This window comes from Triturus cristatus, chromosome 5_1, assembly GCF_964204655.1.
Source record: "Triturus cristatus chromosome 5_1, aTriCri1.1, whole genome shotgun sequence".
Lineage (NCBI taxonomy): Eukaryota > Metazoa > Chordata > Amphibia > Caudata > Salamandridae > Triturus > Triturus cristatus.
This window is the reverse complement of record NC_140587.1, coordinates 769,689,224-769,715,549: the sequence shown is the minus strand read 5'-3', so window position 1 is coordinate 769,715,549 and position 26,326 is coordinate 769,689,224. Positions and strand designations below refer to the sequence as shown.

At 43.4% G+C, this 26,326-nt stretch overlaps 1 protein-coding gene across 1 annotated transcript in view; it reads left to right on the top strand.

The window, feature by feature from the left end:
• The window catches only part of LAMA3 (laminin subunit alpha 3), an 881,606-nt gene that overhangs the window by 708,545 nt on the left and 146,735 nt on the right, over positions 1-26,326 (top strand). Inside the window, exons 43-44 of the mRNA XM_085605753.1 lie at positions 4,024-4,107; positions 13,832-14,062. Of these exons, the coding sequence (XP_085461879.1) occupies positions 4,024-4,107; positions 13,832-14,062 (315 nt within the window). The remainder of the gene's footprint in view (positions 1-4,023; positions 4,108-13,831; positions 14,063-26,326) is intronic.

Here is a 26,326-nt window from a genome sequence, read left to right as displayed (position 1 = left end):
AAATACCTTAATACAGCATGCCTCGCAAAGCGTTTCAGCGCATGCGCTGAAACGCTAGGCGAGACCTAAAAAGCAACAGGAGGGAGGGATGTTGGTGCTAATTAAAGCTGGGAGGGGGTGTCAATGTAAAACTAGCAGCAGACAGCATACATTAAAGTAGCAGGAGGGAGTAGGAGGGAGCAGAGGAGAAGGAGGGAGCGTCTGTCAGTAGTAAATTGTAAACAAGCAGTTGCAGATGCAGGAAAGCATGTCATGAGAGCGATAGGAGAAAGCCATTTAAGAAAATAATGCCCACAGAATGTAAATAAAACATACTGTGTAACACCACAGTAAGACGGCCAGTCCTCATGGGAGGTTACAAAGAGAGACAAGGAGGTACTAAGGAGGGACTACTAAGCCTATTGACGGAGCAAAGAAGGCTGACCTAGTGGAGAAAATCTAGACTAGTTAAAGAATTCTATCAGACATGTTGGCAAATGAGCCTTCAACCGTGAAGGGCAAGTTTGGAAAATCTAACTAGGCCTTAAGTAGCCTATCAGTTAGGTTGGTAAATTATCATGCAACACAATACAGGAAGGCTTCAATCGACCTGAAAGAAGACGGTGAGGCCAGCCATTTACAGATGATTGAAAAGAGCATGTGGGCCTATAAATTAACATTTGCAGGAAAAACGATAATCTAAAATGACCGATGACTGCTAAATGTATAAATTGAATAAAAAAATGTGAGGTGCAAAGGAACGTCATAAAAGCATGGAGTGCAGGTCAATTCAGTTTGAAGCTAGAGCGTAACATTACTGTGGGACACTGGTGCTGGATTGGGCATTTCTTGTCTGTCCACGTGTCCTTCTGCCGGTTCCTGCAGTGACTATTGCTCTGGACTAGAGAGGCATACAAAGCCTCTGAATGGCCAGGTGTTTACAACTTTATTCAAACTCCCAGGGAGCCTTCTCATAGTACAACCAAATAGACTGCACAGATGAGAGGACCGGGTTTAAGAGCTACCAGCTGCTGGCTCGCAGGTGTTTTGCGCTGGCATGATTTGCACCATAAAGACTACAGAAGGCTTACCTTTAACAGAAACTCTTCAGGCATACTGGTACCAGCTCCCTCATGAAGAGCCTTCGAAGCATGTTGTATGTCAGAGGTAGTCTCAGAACATGCTCAAGGACCTCTGTGATGGGCTAGTTCTGTGCTCTTAGCTACACATTGACATTGGCGTGGAAATTCCATAGCTGATCACAAAGAAGGACTGCCGAATTTCTGTCATCCGGGCACTTCAGAGTCTCTTTTTCTCTTCCCTATAGTATGTCAGACAGATCCTACAATGAACAGCGACCAGAATTCAACGGCAATGTAATTGTTAGTTGGGACTCGGGCTTAGTCAGAGGACACAAATCCCACTCCGGCTCATGCTGAGGAGCAAAATTCCGAGTTCATCTTATTTAGCAAATTCTACTAGCTATTACTTTCTGAAAATCCACAATAGCCGGTTGGAAGCTGCAGCCTTTTAGCTCAGTATTTATTAAAAAAAACTAAATGATATGTGAAACTTGTTGCTTGACACAACATTCGTTGTGATGGTTAATTTGTGTAGACAGGATACCGTGTAGACAGGATACCCCAGCACTAGCACATAAGCAAAGTTCCAGGTTTTAGAATGTATTCTTTTCCTAACATTTTTTAACTGTATTAAATAGGTAATAAAGCTAATTTTCAACTTTACATATGTAGGATACAAAAAGGATTATTTCTGAAGAGTATTGTTGAACAATATTTTAGATCTTACAAGCCTTGGTTAGTTTCCGAATGGAAGTTCTTCCGGTTCCCCATGACCATTTACCCCTCTAACCACCCCTTTATGGCAGCACCATGGTCCAGATTTATTAAGATTTTGCATTTTGTTGTGTCACTTATTTGGCACAGCCCCAATACAACATCTATTTTGGGATTCACAAACCCATACAAAGCCCAATTTGCGTGGCTTTGTAAAAAACATAAGTAACGCAAGGCAGTGCATAAAGCTGCCTTGCATTACCTTGTGTAAGGGAGGAGTTATATGGGTGTTGCACAAGCGTTCCCGTACATCCACCAATGTATTTTGATGCAATCCCATATTTAATAAAGTCAGTAAACATGAGTTTGTGCCAAAATGGTCTGTCTATCGGTGGCTTGTGTTAAGCTGAGAAATATCTTTATTTCTCCTCTTTACTTCCTCTTTTCATGCATTCTGCAGCACACATTCAAAGAGCAAAAATAAGAATAGTTTTTGAGCAGGAAGGTATAACTTTCTGTACAAAAACTATTCTCAACACAACGCCACAACGCAGGCACCGGGGCTTCGTGTTGCAAGGATGCCTGTGCTAGCTCTTGGTAGCCACAAGTGTGTCAGCGCTAGGAGAAGGCATAACTGCACTATATTTTTGTAAACATGGCACAGTTCTGCTCTCTCTCGTTCATGCAATGCAGAGCAGCAACTTTCCTTGCTGCTCCGCATTGCACAAAATGTTAGTTAGCAAATATGCCCCTAATGGTGATGCAATATCACTGTCACTATCAAGAGATATCACGCACTTCTTTCAAAAGCTAGAAGGGCGTTTTAACAGTATGACTTGATTTTAAAGTTCCCACTCTAGTTCTGACACATCTTCTCAAATGAAAAAGACATCCTCAGATGGCATTATGGGATCTGTTGGTCCAGTTCTCCCTTCCGAAATATATCCTTCTTTCATGTTTCTTGGAGTCACAGGATTTTGGTGCAACAAACTGTTGGACAAATAAAGGTAATGTCAAAATATGACACCCTTATTAACAGAATATGAGTGCAGTACTGTGGTAGTGCAAACTTGTTTCTATAGTGCACTTAAAACTGCAGTTTTTACATTTTTCAGCTCTGTAAATAATAGATGGTGTCTGTAGTCAATTTAATGTATCGATCGACCTCGGAAGACCAAATTGCTGAGATGGTCCACACACACACACACACACACACATACAAATATATAGATTGGTAACTGTGCCTTCTCTAAAACAATACACGCATTTTCTTCTGCATCCCACCTGTGATGCATTCTTTTTTATGAATGTTGAAGCTTTCCTTTGAAATTTCTGATTAGGTTTTTGAAGACTACAGAACATGTTGCTGGAAAGGCAGCTCCACCAGATATCTTTGTATAGCTTCGTGTCCCTTTACCCTTATACGGCCAAACAGCATAGACCAGGGCCTTCTCCCCAGATACATACATGAGTTCCTTTTTTCTTGGGCTCTTCTGTAATAATTCTGTCTCAGTCAAGTACATAAGTGCCACTAGCAATGGTAAGAAAATAGCCACAGACAAAGTGTGGTAATCTCAACTAGAAGAAAAGATATTGATGTACCTCTCTTAATTATTCATTTCATACACCTTTCAGATCCCATTGGCCTGGTCCACGACGTAGAAATAAATTCAATTAAAACTTAAGTAATTGAAGCAGTACAAGTTCTTATTATTTGTTGGTGTCATATTCTTGACTTTTGCTGTTCTCTTCAATATACTTTGTATTGATGTACTTGATGTACTGATAAAGAAAGTGAGGGACCCATTACACGCTGTCACAATAGTCTGCCACCAGTATTAGGGGACATATCTTATGATATAAAGCTCCAAACGTCCAGTGGAGCAGTTGCCTGTGGTGGTGTTGACCTGGTCACACCACTTTTTCCTCCCACCAGAATGCAGGAAACATAGGCACCTCGTTTTAGGTCCTCAGTCCACTGGCCTGCATCGCAGGAGCTTGCTTGAACTATTGAAGATTCCATTCTGAGGCAGTAGCCTTAGTGAACTGCAGGCATTTTCTGCTGCTGCCGTGTGCCGTCAGAGGAGAATGGCTGTCTCCAGCCACTGCGGGGCTGTGCTCTGTGTCAAGAGTCCAACAGTTCCTTACAGTGTGCTGATTTGAAATATTATGTCCTGTTATTCATTTGTGAACTGACCTAAATCACATGACTAAGTTGTATCTAATGCACTGATTTCCCCTGTAACAGGGTCAGCAAATGACTATAGTTTATGTGGATGTGATCAACCCATTGCCAGACCGAGTGCATCAAGGGCGTGTCCAGCTGGTAGAGGTAAGAGCACGACAAACTATTGCTATCTTCCAAATAACCTAATAGCTAGTTAACATTCTATATTTACGAAATTATGCATCTGTAGTGAAGTCAAAATCACTTTCTTGTTTACATGAATCACTATTTATAATATGAAAACAACAGAATCCATCTAAAATGTTATATAAGGTCTGTTGACACAAAGTGTAAAATTTAAATCATCCTCTCTCTTTACTTAAATAGCATGCCCTCTTCGATGAAAATTACACGTTTGTCACCGACTTACTTAAAGAGAAAATAAAGACACAGTAAATCATAGTGCAGCAATTTAAAAAAATACTTTATCTGAATAGATAAATTCCAGTGAGATTAAAACGTAAATAGAAGGATGCATTTATCAATTAGCACTCCAAGATAAACTCAAATCAAATATGATAGATAGTGCCCAAAATCGTGTTGCTGCCGACTCAAAATTTCCATATTCTTAGAAGGATTTTTAGCCATTTGCCAAATTCTGTTTTTTTAAGTTTAAAAAAAGTGTGATTTTGCGCAAGTCACGTTCTGAGGGGCACTGTCTTGTACTGTGGATTTGATAGCGAAATTTTATTTATTACTGCATCGTCTCCATTTTGTGAATACAAATAAACACTAAGGTTTGAAGTAATAATGTCCTAATCCAAATCACGTGGTATTTCCACTACCGATGTGTTTTTCTTCCTTAACCTTCTAACATGCAAATCTAAAACAGTGATTTTCCAATGTATTGCATGCAATCTGACGCAATTAAGAGCTACTGGCTGCTAAATGTGAACGTGTAGAAGTTTAGAAATTAAAGATGTTGCCAAACCCTTTGTCTCATCAATCAGAGCAAGTACTTCAGACCGGGTGGGTCGAACCCTTCTCTAGTTCCTACAATTATTTATTTCTTAAGGGAGAAGTCACTTCCCTGCAGTGCTGCTGTACAATTACCTTTTTTCACACTGACACTCTCAGCTGAGCTCCTGTTGTATAATTTGACTGATCACTCTGTCTGAATATGTTTTTTTTCTTTTAAATCTTTTTAATGAAATTATATTATAAAAAAAGTGCTAAACATAAAGAAAAAGAAAAAGAGAGAAGACAGATCAAAAGACCTATCCGTCACAGCATTGATATCCAAAATATACATTTGTCCACTTTACAATACCACATTCCACACTATCGAAAAATAGTAAGTACACTGTATGTAGTCTGAAACTTTTAACCATGTGGCTAAGCTAATCGAATGAATATTGAAACAATGCATTGTTCTGAAAGGAAAGAAAGCCCCTAAAGTAGGGGAGAGGAAGGGGAAAGAGATGGGAGATTGGCTTGGTAGGGGTGTTGGGAGCTATATACCAAGCCGGCTGTGTGTGTCATCTGCTTGAACCCCAGAGTTCCTCCACACAGAAAGGGAGGAGGTTATCTTCAAAGAGGTGCAAGGCCCGGAGTTTAAGTGGCTGGAAGCAGGTGTATTCTAATGTAGAGAAATATTCTACCAATGGCTGCCATGTACTTGTGAACGTATTCTTACGGAGGGTAATCCGTGCTGTGAGAAGTTTCATTGCCATGGTATGCCACAAACAGGTGAACCATAGGGCGACCGGGGAAGTGTCTGCCTTCTTCCAGTTCACCGCTATTATTTGTTTGGCTGCACCAAGCATATGTGATATTATGCGCCAATCCGCTTGTGTCATAGCAAGGAGAGTCATAGGTTTAAGACCTAGAATAATTACTGTTCGAGTCTCAGGTATAGGGTAGCCAATCACCTTTTTAATATGGCTAAGGATCTCCTTCCAATATGTGGTCAACAACGGACAATGCCACCAAATGTGGAGGAAATCCCCAACTGCATTCTTGCATCGCCAGCAAGTGGTCGAGGTGTTAGAAAATATTTTGTGGAGCCTTTGGGGGGAATGGTACCATTGTGTTATGACTTTATTGGCAGTCTCCCTCTGAGGCATGCTTTTAAAGATCTTCGGGATGTCCCGCCAAAGTTGTTCCCATTGCTTAGGGTTGATCTCATCTGTACTAGTTGATTGCCAGTGCGACCGATAAGTATAGGGTGTGATCTGAGATGAGTGTTGGAGTACTTGGTATGTGCGGGATATCAATCCTCTAGATCCGTCATGTGAGCGGAGTAGTGTCTCAAATGGGGTGAAGGGTCAAGTTGCCCCCTGGGTAGTGGATGGTGTCTGCAGCCAGTGTCTGAGTTGAAGATATTGCAATCTAGCATCTTCCGGGTGGTGGAATTCCCGTTTACATTGCTCAAAAGTCTTGAAGGATTCTCCTTCAAAGAGGTCCGGAATTGTCCGGCATTCACCCTCCGCCCATGCTAGGAAGGAGTGGGGCTGCATTGCTGGTGGGAAGTTTGGGTTACGTGCAATAGGAGTATTAGGAGAAGGGAAGGAGGTGAGGCCTTTGGGTAGGGCAAGTTTATCCCAAATTTCCAATACCGTTTTTGTGGGTATGGCTATATATGTGCTACGCGGTCGGGCCCTTCTTGGAAGCCATGCAAGTTCCCACAAGGGTCTGCATGACACAGCTCTGTCCCTTTGGAACCAGGTTTTCTCACTTTCTCGCACCACCCATTCTGAGATATAATGTAAGTGTGATGCCCAGTAGTATTCCAATAGATTGGGACACACCAACCCTCCCCTATCATGTAGTAGCATAAGCAATTTATAGGAGAAGCGTGGTCTTCTCCCTCCCCATGCAAAGGTGGTGAGTTCCCGTTGTAAATTCTTATTGTGGCTTTGTGGTATTGATGTGGGTAGTATTTGTAATAAATATAATATTTTCGGCAACACTGACATCTTAACTGCGTTCGGACATCCTAACCACGATATTGGCAAGGACTTCCATGCTCTCAGATCTTCATGAGTTGACTGTTAACCCTAACCTGAGTTTGAGGGAAGGTGTATGATGCCATTATCCCAGAGATCATCGTAGGTCCCAACCCTATTTTCTGCAAAACGGCCCTCATGAATTCCCAGTCCACTCGGTCAAATGCCTGTTCTGTGTCAAGTGACAGCAGACAGGCAGGGATGTTCAAGTGGTGTGCCTTTTCTACCAGGTGCGCTATCTGTCGCACATTATCAGCTCTGTGGCGGTGCTGGATTAAGCCAGCTCGGTTTGGCTCGATGAGCCCCTGCATATGTGGCTCCAGATGTTTGGCTAGGACTTTAGTGTATATATTTAAATCCGTATTGAGAAGTGCAACGGGACAATATGAAGAGCACAGTGTGTGATCTATACCTGGTTTGGGAAGGAGTGCTATTTCGGCCAAGGCCATGGAGGCTGATGGACCGGTAGCATCTGTGAATGAGTTGAAAAGGCGAAGCAAGTAGTCTTGTATTTGTGGGAGGAAGATGCGGTAAAAATAGACCGGTAGGCCAACCGAGCCCAGGGTTTTTCCTAGAGGCAGATCTTTCAATGCAAATCTAAGTTCGTCTAGTGTGAGTGGCTCCTCGAGGAGCTGTGCATGTTGCCCATCTATTGGAGTCCACTTGCAGTCAACCAGCGCTGCCTGAATCTGGTGCGGGTGAGGGTTCTCCTGTGCATAGAGAGTAGTGTAGTAATCATGAAAGGCTGCTATTTTGGCTTTTTCAGTTGTGGCCCACTTGTCATCCGTCATTTTAAGTTTTGCAATGTGTGCCTTCGCTGCTCTCCCTCCGTAATCGGCACGCTAGTTTTGTTCCCACTACATCTCCCCATCATAGTACTTCTGCTTCAGTGCCATTAATGCTCACTCTTCCTTATTAGTTCTGTGTGCCCTTAGCTGGCCCCAGAGCATGGCCAAGCATAGTTTGGTAATGGCTTTGGCCATCTCTGGGTCTTGTTTCTCCAGTATCTTAATGTCCTTAGACTATTTGTACTCAACCAGACGGGCTTCTCGATTGAGTGCTATCGCTATGGATGTTATTAGATCCCTGATGGTCCCTCTAAAAGCATCCCATACAACTGGGAATGGAGTTTCTGGGAGGTCATTAGATGCAAAGTATGTTGTGATTGTTTCTCTAATTTCCTTTACATCTACCGGGTCGCATAAAATATTTGGTGGGGAGGTGCCAGCGGGGTATGTGTCATGAAGAGTGCGTGTGATTTTGCATCAACAGTTCTAGATGTGCGTGATCCGAAATTGAATTATTGGACATGGATGACTAGAGTACATCTCGCACTAGGGAATGTGAGATAAACAGATAGTCTATGCGAGAGTAAGAGCGGTGTACATGCGAATTGTATGAGTAGTCTCGTGTATCGGGTGAATGATAGCGCCAGGCATCTATTAGCCCCAGGTCACTGAATGCTCTTTTCAAAGAGGCTGACATGGCCCCAGTCCCCTGAAAGGTATTGGTACTCCGATCTAACACCACATCCCATGTTAAGTTGAGGCCACCCCCTTAGACAAACTGATGTTCATTTTGCAATATCTGCTCTTTTAAAAGGTCCCTGATGAAGAGGTTTTGCACTTGATTAGGTGCATAAATGTTAAAAAGAGTATGTGTTTGCGCCCCAACTTGCACTACAAGTTTAAGGTATATACCCTCCCTGCTCTTCACCGCTCACGTAGCACCTTGAGTGATTCTTGCTCTACAGAGTATTGCCACTCCAGCTGTTTTTGTAGGCGCGGATGCCCAGCATTGGAGTGGGTACTTAGAGTGGGCCATGCGGTGGGTGTCTTCCCTCAAGAGGTGTGTCTCCTGTAAAAAGAGAATGTCCGGGTCCTGTTGCAACAGGTAGTGCCAAATCTGACGGCGTTTGTGGGGGGCATTAAGGCCCTTTACATTAAGGGAAAGTAGGGAACAGTGGTCATCGCAAGTGTCTAGTGTATCTATCTACTTTGAAGTGTGGAGTTGTGAGGGGAGGATCCCTGGCCCCATGCACAGCCATGGGCAGCCACCCGTTAGGGATGATGGTGATGGATGGTGTACCAGCTCCCAACAGATAATAACTTGAGGCAGTCTGGCGCCCTAGTAGCCAAGGCCGGAGAGCCAGCACAGTCGCAGCGTAACAACCCTCCCTCCCCCCAGCAGGGGAAAAGGAATAAGAGAAAGAAAGAACAAAGAAAGTAAAGATTTCGAAAACTATTGAGGACCAACAGGGCCAAAAGAACCCATTCCAGTCCAAGAATGGACAAGGTGCTATGGCACAGTCCAGTCCAGAGATGTCACTCTCTTAGGAATAGTGTCAGGGTGAACGAATCTCGTGGAACAAACACTTCGCCAAGCAGGGCCCACCGGCCCCACCACCAAGCTTCAGCCAAGGCGAAAGGGCAGATTGATTCTGCGTAGAGTGTCTCAATGCCATCTCAAAGGGCTGCACCAGGAATAACATACTGGCATGTATTCCAGCACAACAGTTCTATCATTCTGATGGCGCTTGCGAAGGAATGGGCGATTTCACGCCGTCCATGGAGCGGAGGTGTTGAATAATATCTTGTTTGGCTTGGGAGGAGGACTGCCCACTGTTTCCAGGCCCTCGTCGCTGTCTGAGTGCTCTGGTCCACTGCGGCCATGCAGGTTCTCTATCCAGTGGTGGCAAGGGTAAGGGGCTGGCTGCTCTAGAGGGAACTGAGAGTTGTAACAATTGTTTGGCCTCCTGAAGGGAGCGTAATGCCCGGCATTTAGTCTCCCATGTGAAGATTAGAGCAAAGGAATGGCCACATTGGTATTGGATGCCCAGTTCGCGAAGCTTGTCAGTGACTGGTTTAAAGCCTCTACGACGCCAGAGTGTAGTTGGTGCAATGTCTTGAAAAAGCTGAAAGGTAAATCCCTTGCATGTCAATTCGGTCTTGTTCCATGCTGCTTTTAAATATTGCCTCTTTCCCTGTGAAGAAATGGACTCTGGTTAATATACCGGGGACTAGTTCAGAGCGTCCGGGGGCGCAGCAACTCGATGTGCCCTATCTAGCGTTGGTGGGTAGGCGTCCTCATCTCCTCTGATCTCATGGAGGAGTTCTGCTACAAATGTCATAATGTCTGTGCCCTGTGCCCCTTTAGGTATGCCTCTAAGGTGGAGGTTATTGCGCCTACTTCTATTCTCCAAATCCTCCTGCTTTATTTGAAGTTTGATGTGTTGTTCCTCAAGGAGAGCTAGTCGTTGCCAAAGGTGTTCCTGATCCTCTGTGTGAGTGTCCATTGTTTATTCAAGATCGTCCACTCTTTCCCCAATTTTTGTTATGTCTTTTTTGAGTTCCTTAATACATGATTTAAATTTAGTCTTGAGAGAACCAATTTCTGATTTGATCTTGTATAGAAAGTTAGTCATAAAAGCTTGGGTGAGAGGATCAGCCGATCCTTCTGATGTGGATGCCATGGACACGGTAGCCGGAGGACCAGTTTTGTTCCACAGGGATATGACAGGGTTGTCTTTCAGATTTCCTGTTGCATCTTTCCCTGTCTTAGAGAGTGGCATGTCCCTTAGTCAATAGTGCTCTCAGTATGTGGCTTGGTCGGGGAGACAGAACAGAAGACTCAGATGTCCCACGGAACAATGTCTCTGTGAAGTGTTTTAGATTGGTGGCGCTATTCCTCCACATCAGTGGCCCTGCAAGTCCCTTGTTTATGGTCCGTATAGAGAAAGATTTGATCTATGCAGCAGCTGCGCATGAGGATTCCACCTCCTCACAAGGCCTCGTCTGTTATTGCGCTTTCTCGTTCCTTCACTGTCCTCTGTGATCGTTTTTATAGTGGGGTGATGATGAGTACAGTATGCGGTAGTTAGGTTCTTTCCAGGAAGCCACGTTTGTGCTGTATTGGCGGGCCCGCGTGCTAGCAAGGAGCACCCGAGTGCGCATACAGTCGAGAGAGTCATCCAACGGCGTGCTCCGCTGTCACTTTTAGGCAGTGACCAAGCCGCGGGACGGACTAAACCAGCCTCTACATCTCTTGGGTCCTTGGGTAGAGATTGGCCTGGGGGTGGACAAGTCTTCCGGATTCTCCCTTCCTCCGTCTGGTCGCACCGATGCCGGGCACCCGGACACTCCGGGCTCCACTGGCCCTATCCGGGGAAATGCCACGATGCTCTCTGTATCGTAAGGCGACTCTCCCACCTACACCGCCATGCTAGCGTACGGCGATCCCCTCCAAGGTGCAGTGTAGCTCGCTGGTCAGGCTTCTGCCCAGAGGGGTGGGCCCGGGCGCAGTCCGTTACCCACCACACCTCCCGGGGGTCCACTGTGCAGCACTATAGGAGTGTGCTGCCTCAGTTATGATGCGGTGTATAGTTTCTCCAGCCCGGCAGGACCCAAAGATGGAAATTACAGGCCTTCCCCAGGGGGGCGCCACACTTTCACGCTTCTAGGGGACGACCCACGACTCCCACTCCTCTACCTTCAGGGTTGCACAAGCCAGTGCTTAGCTAGTGCAGAGCTCCACAGCTCCCGGTGGAGCGGGCAATCAGGAGTGGCGGCTGTGAGTATGGGCCTCGGGCCACACATCTACAGAGATAGCCCTCGAGCCCGCCGGCCCAACGGGTGCATCCGGTCCGCTCTCCAACTCCTCTAATATCTTCAGCGTTGTTGAGGGGAGCTCTCCGATGCCCCAGTGCCGCGCTGAGGGCCTCATGTAAATTGCAGTACGCAGTCACTCCAGACCGGCAAGCCCCCAAGATGGCGATCTCCCCACAGTGCGCAGTACCTTCACGCCTCAGGCACTGATCCCGGGCCTCTTCTCCTCCATCTTCGAAAGCTGGCCATTTGCTTCAGACAAGCCCTGAATGCTCTGGGACATGGACCTACCCACCATAATGGCACTGAGTTCAGCTCACTTCCCCCAAGAGCCCACTGCATTGGTCCTTTGCAATGCCAGGCAACCTCTGGTTGCAGCACCTCTGCCCCATTATAGCTTAAGATGTATCATTGATGACGTCAATGGTAAGGTGATATATGATGTCATTTTTATGCAGTCTGTAATGTCATCTGTGAGAACATGAACAGTGCATAGTAGGGTGGGTTTCATAAGTAACTTAGGGACAGATTTAGAGTTTGGTGGACAGGGTTATTCTGCCATAAACATGACGGATATTTTATTCGTCTTTTTGCAATTCCATCATTCCTATGGAACTTGTAATGCAGTGGCTGGGACATCATTTACGTTTGTGACTGTGTAACCCGTCTGCCAAACTCTAAATTAGGCCTTAGTTGACAGATTTCTAATTTTGTTAACTTTTTCTTACTCACTGCATTCTCGGCACTCCAATTTTGTTTGGCTGTTTTTCATCTGACAGCTTCCAATACAACCTTACAAGTAAAAAAACAAGAACGTAAAGGAGAAAGAATAAGTGCAGATCAGAAAAGAAAAGTTAAAGTAATCGAAAAACATGGATAAAAAAAGAATGCGGAAGAGCAGCAAAAATGAAGAAAACCATATCAAAAAGACAAAGAAAGAGGGTGACTAAATACAAAAGTAATAACAATAAGAAAGGGAAATGAAGATAGTGAAAATAGGCGAAATACAAATGAAGACAATAAGGAAAACGGACTAAGATAAATAAAGAAATGTAATGATGCAGAAAAGATATAACAAATGGAAAGAAAACAGAAAGAAAAGATCACGAGAAAATAAAGTAGGATAAGGAGAGCAAATAAAATAGAAAGACAGAAATGTACAAAAAGTATTGTGAATAAGAAAATACCAATAAGTAAAGGTGGAAAATAAAGAAAACTAAATAAATAGCAAAACGTCTGCACATAAATACATGCATTAATAAGAAAGCTAGAGGGAACGGGGGAAATGAAAGTTAGAAAGATGGAACAGAATGCGAAATAAATGGAAGATAAAGATTTGAAAAGAGAAAATAAGCAACAAGATGAAATTATTGAGAAGAAAAGAGAAAGATCTACATAGAGACAAACAAATAAAGAGTAACGAGACACAGCATAATAAAATGAAGACAAAAGTAAATAGAAACGAAAAAGAACCCAATGGAGCAATCGCCTTAAAGTGTGATACAGAAGCAGTGAGGGGCTGGGCTGCCAAATGACGCAAGTTTAATCAAAGACCGATCACAAATCTGTCCATACATGCAGGCTTAGATTACACAGAATCGTTTCCTTCCACCTAATAGCTGCAGGCATTGAAATAGTTTTATGCCACATGAGCACATTGAAAAAGGCTCGAGGAGATTGTGATTCCCCTCTAAATCTGCCCCGGATCATTTTTCACAAATAGGGGCTTTATGTGCAAACGATTTAAAAAAGAAATACTTTAGGAATAGGTTTAACTGATGGGGTATAAAGGAAAACTGTATCTCGAAATCTGTTAGACAGATATTTACACCCTTAGTTGTGTATTTAAAAAATGGGAAAACACGAATCATGGCGGATGGTAGCCAGGATGTGACCAGTGATTAATTTGTGCTGGTGGTTTCTGGTACTCAGCACCAGCATTTAATTGTCAGCACCTGCTCTAGTGACAGCCCACCACATAGTGGTGTTGTCTTTTTTAATTTTGGAATGAGCACAGCAACAGTGTTTATTAAGTCAATATGCACTTAAAACGAATAATAGCAGCCTCTCATGCCATTATTATAGCTTTGTGTGGCCGGAAATGGTTAAATGGTCAAACTTACAGGATGTCAATGCTTAGGTGTTATGTTGGTACTGCCAATGGCAGCGCTGGCAGGGTATGGGTGGTACAGGCTGCAGTAGCCTTCCAAAAGTGCCCTGGCACTTAATTATTTACAAATTAAGCACTGAATGTGACGCAATGATTTCATGTTTTAGGGTAATTTCAGACATGCGAGCAGCAATACCCCAGTGTCCAGGGAGGAGATGATGATGGTGCTGTCCAGCCTCGACGCTCTGCACATCCGAGCTCTCTACTTCACAGAGACCCAGAGACTGAGCCTGGCCGAGGTCGGGCTGGAGGAAGCCACCACTTCCGGTCGCGGAAGTACTGCGTACCATGTGGAGATATGCTCCTGCCCCCTGGAATATCAGGGTGACTCATGCCAGGTATGACTCGGCTGTGTGTTGATGCTCTTCTGAGTGAGGTGCAGTGCTGTTGCTAAGTGATATTGTGAACTCTCCTGTTAGGTGCAGCATTCCTTTACCTGCAACTGCTCTAATGCTACTTCTAGTCAGTGGTTGTTAACTCAGCGGTGCCCTGGCTGCTTTATGATTTATTGACTATCTGCCAATTACTGGACATGACAAAACAAGGCATTCGATTCTGGTTGATGAACCGTACTTGGATTGGTGGAAATATAGTTCTGGCTTTAACGTGTCAACGCATGTCACCACAGACATTCACAATTATGCTATATTCATGAATGCTGTTTAGGACATTAAAGATTGCCCTATTGGCTTTGCAAGTATTGTAGAAAAAAAGTAGCCAAAAAGAATTGCTTTATCTACAGAATGTATCAAGAATGTAAACAACTGAACAGTGTGATGCTTGAGTGTACTTTCAGATGTAAAATAGTCTGTCAGGAAGGCCAATGGAAGCACTTCCTGGAAGTTGGGATGATACACGATATAGCCAATAGCATGAGGTACTAGAGTAATACTCCTTTGGGTGGAGCCAAAGTCCATTCTAAGTATATATATATTTTATTTTTTATTGGGGCAATACGTCTTGCACACAGCTTTGCTGTCAAGCTAGGCCTAAGGAAGGAACCAACAATTGGTAAGAAAATGAGCCTGCTGGATTTGTGGTTGCTACAATCCTCTACGGCCACTAGACAGACCTGTGTTCTGGGCCCCAAGAAATGAATCCCATTTTGTAAATGCAATTTGAAATACAACACCTACCTAGCCAAATGTTTTTTGTGGGTTTGTCAGTTCAAGAACAAAATGTTGTGTGTTCTAGGTTGGTGCCACCTTTTAATGTCATTTTGTTGGGCTAATAAGCAACATAACTGCCAAACAAATCCTTAGTTAACCAGCTGTCTAGTTCTATTCATAAAGGCCATCTCTCTCCATTATGAACTTCATCACCGGCGATCAAAATAATTGCTCTCCTCAGATTTGCGCATTACTTCTATATCACCCCTCCTACTGGTCTCCCAAAAGGTTTTTTATAAAAGTGCAAAACTTTGCAGTAAGTTTATCTCTTCTCAAGCAGCAGCCCCATTCTTGCTTCAGTGGATTCCTGTGCAGGCCTCTGAGGCCTTTCTGTGGAGAAAGACTTGATGTCGAGCGTACTTGGCCCTAGAGTTTAAAAGCTTGAAGAGGGAAATGTTTGCTTCCTCAACCCTCAGAATTTGCTGTTACATTTCTGAGTAGGTAAATGTTGAGTAAGTGATTGCACTATCTAGACTCACGCAAACTTCAGGATATGTTGGCTTGCGCTACTTATGAACTATAAATGGGTAACTTTTAACAATGGGGGTGTTTTACAATGAGGGGTTCTGACTGGCATAACAGACAGCAAGAGAGAACGTATTTTTCTGTGGTGTCACTAAAAACACAGAGGTGAAAAACATCACTCTTATTAATCGCTACTCAGCTACAATTTTATAGGGTTTCCGTCTAGTGTAGGGGTAATGATCTAAGGGGTCTGCGACACCTAGACAGGGTTGATTCTTGGATCTTAAATGACTAACCTATAGGTGGGTTGCATCCAACATGTAACCAGTACCGTCTATTTCAGTGCACCAGTATTCTTCTCATAACCGACAGGTAATGTTACGCCAGTGTGTCGATCGATATAATGTAAAGGATTCTTGTCCCTTATACATTGACTAACCCGTTATAAGATGGCCACTGCCTTTTTTTCCTTGCCCCTCATGGTCACAGTATGGTCACCTGCCGTCATAACCTTAGATGCACATGACCTTTGTACCAGTAGTAATATTACTACTAATCGGCCATAAATTCTCTCGCTCGTGACTGTCACCTTAACAGCCACATAAAAACAGGGAATGCCAAACCCATGAGACCGCAGAGACTCTTTACGGATGGACCACACACGCATAAGGTAAGCACCGTGTTTCTCCTTCACTCGTATCTGGCGATCGCTCATCATTTGAGCCATTTTAACGTGATGCCTCCTTGTTTTCACCTTAAACTACCTCAACTACAATGTTTTGGACAAACTGTGATCTTCCAGTAAGCCTGAAATTTTAGGCTGTAACAAGACCGCTTTCGGTAGCTGCCCATGTATGATTATGAGCTGTTCGCACTGAAGAGTCATTCATTTGTACCTTATGTGACGTTTTTCATATCAAGCTTACAGCGTTTTCTCTTGTTTAGCCAAAACTGCATTATCACCTGTATACCAATTAATTACTTCCTGGGATCCATTTCCAAAAAAGGCTTACATGCACGTTTTCTATGGCCCCACATGCATGTATACAATCACGCTAGCACTACCTTGTTCTATCGAAACTGATCACATGTGTGCAGTGTCCTAAATTTATGCAACATACCCTGACACCATTTACATATGGGAAACATCCTTTACAGCGCAGTCATTACAACAACCTACCTTTACAAAGCAACTGTTACAACGCAACTGCCTTTACTTCGCATGACATTACAATGCATGCCATTACAACGCATGTCACTACAACGCATGCAGTTACAACGCATACTATTACAACACATGCCATTAGAACGCATTATAAGGTAAGTAATCGAGATTTGTTTTGTATGCGGGTGGGTATGGGTTTTGGGATACATGGGAATAGTAATTTTTACCCCTACACTATCCAACACTTTTCCTACTGTTGCACCGACTGGAGTGGGAATAGTAATTTTTACCTCTACACTATGCAACACGTAGTAATTTTTACCTCTACACTATCCAACACTTGCCCTTCTGTTGCACTCACTGGAGTGGGAATAGTAATTTTTACCCCTACACTATCCAACACTTACCCTACTGTTGCCCTAATAGTATTATGCGTTGTAATGGTATGTGTTGTAATGGTATGCGTTGTAATGGAATGCGTTGTAATGGTAGTTATTAAAAATTAGCTGTAATGGCATGCGTTGTAAAATCGTGCGATGTAATGGTAGTTGCGATGTAAAGACTGGGTTGTAAAAGCATGCGTTGTAACGTCATAAATTCTTTATATATACGCACTATACTATATGCTTTCTATAAGAGTAAACTCTATAATATTGTGAGGAATACTAAGCTTACAAATTATTATTATTATTTTTTCTTTTTGTTTCTTTCTATGGGCAATCCCTATTTGTTGTATTTGTCTCATTTTGTAATGTCTCTAATTAGCCGGAATTGTATTTCCATGTATTGTTTTATTTGCAATGTATAATTATATTATGATTTCGTTTCTCTTACTCTTTTCTTTCTACAATATAGATGTATTATGTGGGCATAAATGATACATTCTGAATTTTGTTTTTTTTTAAATATTGATTTGGACATATAAATACAACTTTTTCACCTTGACAAAAAATGTATTGCAGCCTTTCAGAGGTCGAAACATGTTGGCTGGTTGCAGCTCACATATTTCTGTATTATATTAATGATGTTTGAGGAGCACCTAGATTTTGCAAAATAATAAACTCAATACACCCTAGTATCAAGACATTATATTTATCTATGGTGAATAACCCATTTGGATCTTTTTGATTCATATACTTCATATGACTAACCAATATTTTTGGTCAATATAATTTTATACAGCCTGACTGACAAAGTTAAACGTACACTTTTGTGTAAGCTTACTATTTTTTTGATACTCACAAATGAGTTATTAGTAAGTGTAGACTGCGGAGAGACCGGTGAACTCGGCACATAAAAAGATAGGCATAGCCAGCGCCACCGCCAAACTTCGTAGAGAGCCACTGTCTCCCACAATTCAATGTAGATGTATGGGTGTTTAGAAGGAAAGTCACCTCTTACCATTGCTGATGTCAGAGAAGTGAACTGTTGTCACTACAGTGACTTTACAGTGGTGAATTCCAATTCACCATTTACACGGAATGCTTAAAATGGAAGCCATACAGAACTGTAAATGGACACCTGTTAATAACCGGAAGGGTTTTCACCCTAGCGGTTTTAGTGACTTCAGACAATAAGAGGAGAGTGCTAGCTGTCTATGATGTCTCTCAGAACCCCGAGATTAGATAAATCACTATTACTGACAACTACCCATCTATAAATCTATATTTTACACTGGCATTAAAATCACCCACTTTTGTGAACAGGGTTTTCCAATCGTGCTTGTACACTTGTATTACGTCACAGTAGTAAAAAACAAAAAATATTTTTCATTTCTGGGATTTAATTGTGTCTATGTACAAATTCTACTCACTGCCTTACTGGCAGCTGCTGCATAGAATCAATTCAGTGCTTCAAAAGTAAAAAGACATGTACATTGGCTACTGAAGTATTAATTGCTAGCCAGAACACACCAAGGTCTCTTGAATAAAAACAAAAATCTTCCTCAGCACAACATGTGGGCGCTCATTCCTGCCACCTCCTTGTCCTTAGGGGTTTTATGAAAGCTTACCTTCCTGTCTACGGGTGAGCTCGATTAAAGCAGCTACATGGCCGTCCACTGGGTGCCGCAGACCAACATCAAGGCAGTGTCTAAGGTTGCCCTACTATCTTGCACAAAACTCTTTTATAGCTGCATCATGGCTTGCTCAGCAAGAGCCGTCCAATCTCCTTCAGAGAAGTATTTTGCAGCCTACCCTTCTGCAACCATCCTACCTTCATGATAGGAGAACTGCTGAAGGCCTCTAGGAAGGTATCACCAGTGCATGATCAAAGTGCCAGTGCTGTAAATGTCACCAGGGAGGCAAATTAGAAGCAGCACAGCAACCCACAGTACACCTCTGAGAAATGGAATGGAATGACTATCCTCCTGCTTATCCAGACAGATTAATCACCCACCCTACATTGAGTTACTTTCTGGTTATCCTAGAGAAAGTGAGAGGAGGATTAGCACAATCTTTGAGGAAAGAAGAGAGAACATCACAGTCAGGGGATCACAAGTGGAACAAGGGTACCTCATGACAGCCCAACTCCCAAGTGGATTAGATCTTCCCGCTCATCTCCTCTGAAGCTGGTGTACATCCTCACCTGACCGTAAAATGTGAAACAAAATAAGTGCCAGGGTCAAATGTTTTTTCTTAGGAGCCTTCCACCATTGCTGATGATTACTGAGGCAACAAAGTGCCACAGATTCCTACTCTTGATTCCCCCTCATGCCTCTTTCTTACAACACTGTACATTTCCCATCTCTTTATTGACACTGTTGCAGTTTTTTTTATCCATGCTTTCTTCCCTTGTTAGTGGTTTTCTATATTTCCCTTCCTCCTTCTTTCTTCCTTTTCTGCCTTTCTCTCTAGCTCAGGGTTATAGTCTGATTATGAAAAATAAAACCCAATTCCTAACAATAAGTGCTGGTCCCTACCGATGAATCTGGGACCAGTGGGAGGACATGAATTCCCTTCATTTAAAAAGAAGCATCAATTCAATTCACACTGATGCTTCTTTTAAAATGAAGGGAATTGGCACAGGGACACAAATATATACAGGGACTGGCTATGCCCTGGGGCACTTAAATTATGTGTCAGGGAAGGGCCTAATTGTGGCAAGGTTTACTCAATTATGTGCATGAAATGCAAATTATGCTGCATAATGCGGCACATTTTATGGTACTAGAGCTGCATAATTTTGTCAGTTTCTCACATGTGAACCGTGTCTGGGAAAATGTTTCACTTCTTTAGTTCCAGTTTAATTTCCAAATACAGTAATAAGCAACTGAAAGATGACCTGTCAACCTTTGTGTAGGGCCTCCCACTGGGCGGCAACACATGTGGCTTTTGAACCGTTTGAGCAGGACACACATTTTTTATTGTTAAAATCTGCAGATTGTGCATCAGAAGTTGGATTATGTGGCAAATGCAGCAAGTCTATAATTGTGTGAAAAACATCACAGTCGCAAAAGTGCATGATTCCAGCGACCCCGGCTATGCCGCATAAAATACACACGTGTTTTCACTACCAACTAGCAAAGCTCTGTATCAAAAGATTTGTAAAAAGCAATTTATGGTCCCACAAACAGGTGGAAAGGATTCCTGAAGATTGACATTTGGAAGAGCCTACAGACACTATAAAGGTGCCTTACTCCTTCTATAAATGACCTTGTTTTATTCAGTGCCACTTTCCAAATCCTTCCTTGCCAGCTATTGTCTCACACTTTTGGGCACCCATTGCAACCTTACTTGCCTCTACACTGGGACTGTGTTGGATGGGAGGGTTTGAAGAGAAAAGGGTTTCTGTTATATCCCCCCCTCCCCCTTGCTGGAAGCTTGACTGCTCCTGAAGCAGGCAGGACAATGATGCTGTCTGGTTGAAAGGTCAGGATCATTAGCATCCATTCTCTTCTTCTAGATAGCCCTTATGTCCTTAGCCCCTGCCTGCCTTCTTCATCACCCAGTATCAGCTGGGGCCCATCAGACCTTTGGCCATCACTAAGGGCCAGATTACAACCTTAGAGCAGAGCGGTGGCCACTGCTCCGCCGAAGGTCGCCACTGCGGCCCGCCCGCCCGCACGCCAGATTACTACTTTACAGTGGTCTGGCGGGCAGCATTGTGGTCTCCCTTGTGGTGCCCTTTAAAAGGCGGCGGTGCCTTTTAAAAGGGCACTGAAATGGGGATGCCTCACAAGGTTCCTGCACAGCATGGACTCGAACGCTCGTGCAATGCAGGAACCTATCTGCATGCACCCAGGGGGTAACATGTTATGCCCCCCTGTGCGGATCCACATATGTCTAAGTCTTTGTTTCCTCTCCGCCAGGCTTTTCATGGCAGTGGATCCACCATGAAAAGCTTGGCAGAGAAGAAATTCGTAATATGCTTGGCTGGACCGTAGCAGTCACGCTGAGCATATTGCAGCCTCTGACTGCCGCTCCAAATGACAGGGAATGGCGGTTCCCTGGCGGAGCCGGCGGTCCTAGTGCAGTCCGACTGCCTGAGTCGTAATCGGGCAGTCGGACAGCCGGTGTGGCGGTGGGAGGATCTGCCACCGCCGCGCCACCACGAGTCTGGCAGACCTGGGACCGCCAGACTTATAATCTGGTCCTTAGTGTTTCTTCATATTTTTGGCAAAGGTAGCAGTTAAATGACTGACCACTAGTGCCCAGTAAGAAATGCATGTAATGCCTTTCTCGCAAGCCCGCTCCACCTCCCTGCAAAATCTGGAGATTTCTTTGCCCTGATTATTTCACCAGGAATCTTTCACAAAGAAAGCTAAGGTGCACAATCTCCAGCTTTATGTGATGCTGCATGTATTCCTTTCCTGGTGATGAGGTCATCCTTTCTTTACCTGTGGAGCAACCAATGGGTTCCACTCCTATGGGGATGAGGCTTCGTCCCCCTGAACATTCATAATGTAGCCTCACTTCGAAACACCAGCTAACGACGGGCCTTCATCATCAATGGCCTGGCAAATGAGCCAGATTTTCCCCACTCCCAGAGTTACTGATATTGAGGATATTAGTATCTCCGGGCGTGGGGCAATTTTGACCCATCATGAGTTTGACCCTGAGGGTTCAATTGGGAATTACATAAGGAATCTCTAATACCAGGTCCGATTTCTCCAAGTAATTCCTCATTCACCCATGCTTTCACTCACAATTTTGGCTGTATATAGCAGCCAAATTCTCTGAGTGGAAGTAAAAACATATAATTTAGAGGCCCCTGATAATGAGGGACTTCGATATAGATGTTCCGCATCTGGGGACTGTCCCACATGACTTTCTTCTTCTGTACTCAGAGATGCATTGTGAAACTGTGGATTACAATTTGGAGCACAGTGCAACCCACAGTGTTATAAAAGGAAGGATCCTTCCTGGCCCAACATTCCACCAGCGTGCAATTTGTGTGAAGGTGGTGAAAGGGAGGACAACCTGCCAGATATTACTCTAAAGCTCATATTGCCCCACTCACCTCAAATACTGCGGTGCCTTCCTGCCTCTCTGTGGGTCCCTCGACCCTGTGCTCCCACACTCTTTCAGAGGTTCCATAATGATCCATAAGAGTGTTCACTTTTTAGTAATGTAGACTAACCTAATGATTTACATATCATGGTGTGGAGAGTCCATTGGCTTAAAAAGGCTATAAACGTAGAATACTTGAACAACATTGTAAAAGAACATGATGTTATTTGTCTCCTACTTGAACAATATTGTAAAAGAACATGATGTTATTTGTCTCCACGATACTTGGTTGCGTGAGGACAAAAATAGATGACTTATTTCTGTATTCCTTAAAGCTTCCGTGAATTTGGTTGGTCGCCACTTTAGTGGTGTTTTAACCCTAATTTCTTGTGAAATAGATTGTAATGTAACAAATATTTCTACTGAATGCAGATGAATTATTTCATGCAAGGTTAATTTAAGTTTTACTGTTGATAAAGTTTCATTGTTGATTTCAATAAATGTGTATGCCCTATTTTTAGCTTCATCTAAATTTTCAAATCTGTGGAAACAATTAGAAAAGGATATGAATATATTAACTTCACTTTATCCAAATGCCATGATTTTAATAGAATGAGATTTTAATCAAAGATTGAATCCACTATAGTAGATACACACAATGAGGAATTCCTCTCAGTTTACAATGTTCCAATTGCTATCTTTCCCCCCTGCAAATTAACAAAGTGGTACTCAGGGCTGACTAAGGTACTTATTTCTTATGGTTTTTTGTCGGAATAGTAATACTGAGAATAATTCCCCAATGGTTTATACTTTTAGGTTTGGGCTATAGTCAGGCCTGATTGATTATAAGCTTCTGCATAGAAGTTTAATTACTATAAAGAATTTACAGTATTAATTATTGAAGAAAGGGACCACAGACCTCTCTGTGTGTATTCCCTATACTTCTACCCAAGAATTTATTGATAAGGAGTGTGATCAATTGTTTAAAAGTATATTTGAAAAATGTGCCCATTTTTTAAATTCTCAAAGTATAAAGCATAGCTCCCCTATAGTTTGATAAATTGTGTCGTGGTCTGAAACATAATCTCAGGAAAAAATAACAATTAAACAAATTATGGTGAGAATCTAAGACAACAATGCGTGTTGCTTTGAAATTATTATAGACTTTTGTTAACTAGGGAAAAAAATGAGCATAACAATAAATATTGGGCCCAAATTCTATAGGCAATAAATCTGCAGGACACAAAGATGTTTTAGAATTTGGTGAGATGTGGTTTAAATTATTATGTCCCTCACTTGTCAAATATAATATTAGAAGAACAATGGGTTATTTTCTTAAAAATGTGTACTCTTACTCTGATCACACTCCAATCCATCACCCATATATGATTGATGAAGCATTGGTAGATCGTTTTACTCTAGCCACAATTAGAAACATTGTATCCCAGTTATTCTAGCTGGAGCTGCTGGCCCTGATAATATCTCAGCAGCCATATTAGAGCAGGTTCTCACCAGCTCTCCCTGCTGCCAGTCACCTCCTTCCTCCCATGGCTGCCAGGCTGCTCCTGCCTGAAGTCGGCCTCGCCAGCCAGCCTGTCTTGTCAGCCTGCCCAGGTTCCTGTGCCCTAGGCTCCAGGACCAGTGCCTTGCTGTTCTTTTTCCCGTTTTCTCCTATGCCGTTTTCCCAGTTTTTCCCGCTTCCTGCCTCCCCAGCATCCCTCCCAGGACCTGCTTCATGTAGGCTGCAGCGTGGCTGCACAGCGGACGCACTCAGCATGCATGCCACCAACCCGCCAAAGCCTGCACGTCTCTGCCTGTCTGCACCTGGACTGTGCCCAGCGCCAGGCTCCCTGGCCCTCTGGACACCCACAGGTATTCCAACGCAAATCTCTGAGCCCTGGAGCCTGGACGCCACAACAACTGCTGTCTCGGATCCCTTCGCTCCACAGCAGGACCGTTCACCTGCCATCGATGCCAGTTCACCTGCAACCTAGCACCACCCGCCCTCATAGAAACCCACGCCACTCCCACCCCGCCGGCCAACACCACCACAGAACCAATCCATTGCCTCCTGATCAATGTCAGATCACTCTGCAAACATGCCACTGAAGTCTGGGACACCATCTCCACCCTCGCTCCGACGTGACCTTCATCACAAAGATATGGCTCTCCCCTGTTTTGGCCCCCGACGAGCCGGTCTGAGCTACAGGGACACAGCAAGCTCCAGATGCCTCTCTGCAACTGCCCAGCTGATCTGCTGCACTAGACTTCTAGAACCTGCAGCTGGACCTGCCTGAGCCGTGCTGGCCTCTGCTGGACTGGGTTTCTGATCCCTAAGAGGTGCCTCCCCAGGTCCTAGACCCTTGGCTTGCATCATTGGCTTAACTGAAGTTCACATCAAATCAGGCACGAAACGATGCAACATGAAGCATGACAAAGCCTCAACATACAGCGGAAAGCTTAATCGGAACTGATGCCAAGCAATGCAAAGCCCCGGCATACAGCTTCATCAGAACCATCGCTGGATGATGCAAAGCCTCGCGAAGCAATGCCCTGCAGGCCGTGCACCAAGGACATAAGGTACGATCCTCAGTGGGCCAAACTTGCTTCTGTGTCCGGCCAGCGCTCCATTGCGGTCAGCCTGAACTTATGATTTTTCACCGGCCTAGCATGACCAGATACTTACTGTTAGTGCTTTCTGCTGCTTCTTGCTATTTTTACGGAAACCTTTCAATATCTCCAGTTATACTGATTGGATTTTTGTCCTTCTAGTATCATTTTATTTATTAAAATGTACTCTATTTTCTAAATTGGTTTGGGATTTTTCTTGTGATGTGTTTTCACTTTATTACTGTTAGTGTGCTACATAAATACTTTACACAGTGCCACTAGGTTAAACCTGACTGCATTTGCGCCAAGCTACCAGAGGTTTAAGCAAAGGTTAATTTTGTGACTATTTGTGGTTCACCCTGACAAAGATTGTGGTTGTTGCTTGAGAAGGGTTGATACCCCCTCAACCAATAACCCAATTTCTTATAGACATTATTTAATAGTTATTAGAGAGGAAATTGAAGAAAAAAAACATGACCTTTATAAACTGTTTTATGCTATGTTTTTAATAAGGAAATGTCATATGGTGTGATTTAATTGATGTATTTATTGTGTTTGAAAGACTGGTCTACACAATTATTTACTTGAAGTGAAATTAATTCACATCTCACATTTGAAAATTGGTCAAAAAATGTTTACTCCTAAACAATCACCCAGACCCCTTAAGGCGTCTGCGACAACTCTGGGAGGGAGATCTGGGAGACTTAGAAGATGAGGACTGGCGTGATGCTCTAGCCTCTCCCAAGAACTGGCTATCCCCTATGAGATTGCGCCTGGTCCATCTGAAGATCCTGCATCCCGTATATTTAGACGCAGGGATTTTGGTCAAGATAGGAAGGAGGACTGACCGCCTGTGCCTCCGGCAATGTCACCCACCGGGAACCTTCTTTCATGTTCTTTGGGACTGCTTGATAGTGCAACAGTACTGGAGCAGGGTCATGCAACAAATGGAGTGGGCGGGTGGTAAATCTCTTAAGGCCTCCCCCAAATTATGCATTCTAAATATCGGGGAAGCTACTGACTTAACGCAAATAGGGCAAACATGGGCTTCGCTTGGGTGGGCCATTGCAAAGCGTAATATTGCCCAGAATTGGGGAGTGGGGACGGTTCTGACCCTACGCGACTGGGCAGTTGACATGGACAGGGCAATGCTTGCCAAAAAAGATGTCTTCAAACATAGGGGCTGCCCCAAGAAATGGGACTACAAATGGGGGGTGGAATAGATACAGGGGTACAATCTGTTTGTCCTCCACAGTAGAACTCCAACGTGAACGGGATAGACTGCTGGATGTCTCTGATGTGGCTGGTATGCCCCCACCGAGGTACTGAATAATGCAGTCACCTGCTTGCCGGGTGTCGAATAGTGTGCATCTTGGTTTCGCGAGTTTATCACGCTATGTGTGAATTACTTGTTGTATATGCTGGAAAGTATTAGTCTGACGGAATGGAAGGGTCTCTACTGTGTCTCCCTGGTCTCAAATGTATTGAAAAATGTACATTTATGCTGTATACTTATATGCTGTCTTATTGCTGCTTCATGTTTTTCTTTTTCTTTCATCAATAAAAAATGTTTTTAAAAAAATGTTTACTCCATAATGTAAACAGAAATAAAATAGTTTGAAATATTTATTTCATATTTGCTTTAGTGCAGAATTTTAATATGAGTAACCTATTATGCTAGAATTCAAAAAGAAAAGAAAGGACATGTGTTTTGTGTTTTTGGTACCAGTGCAAAACTCTTTA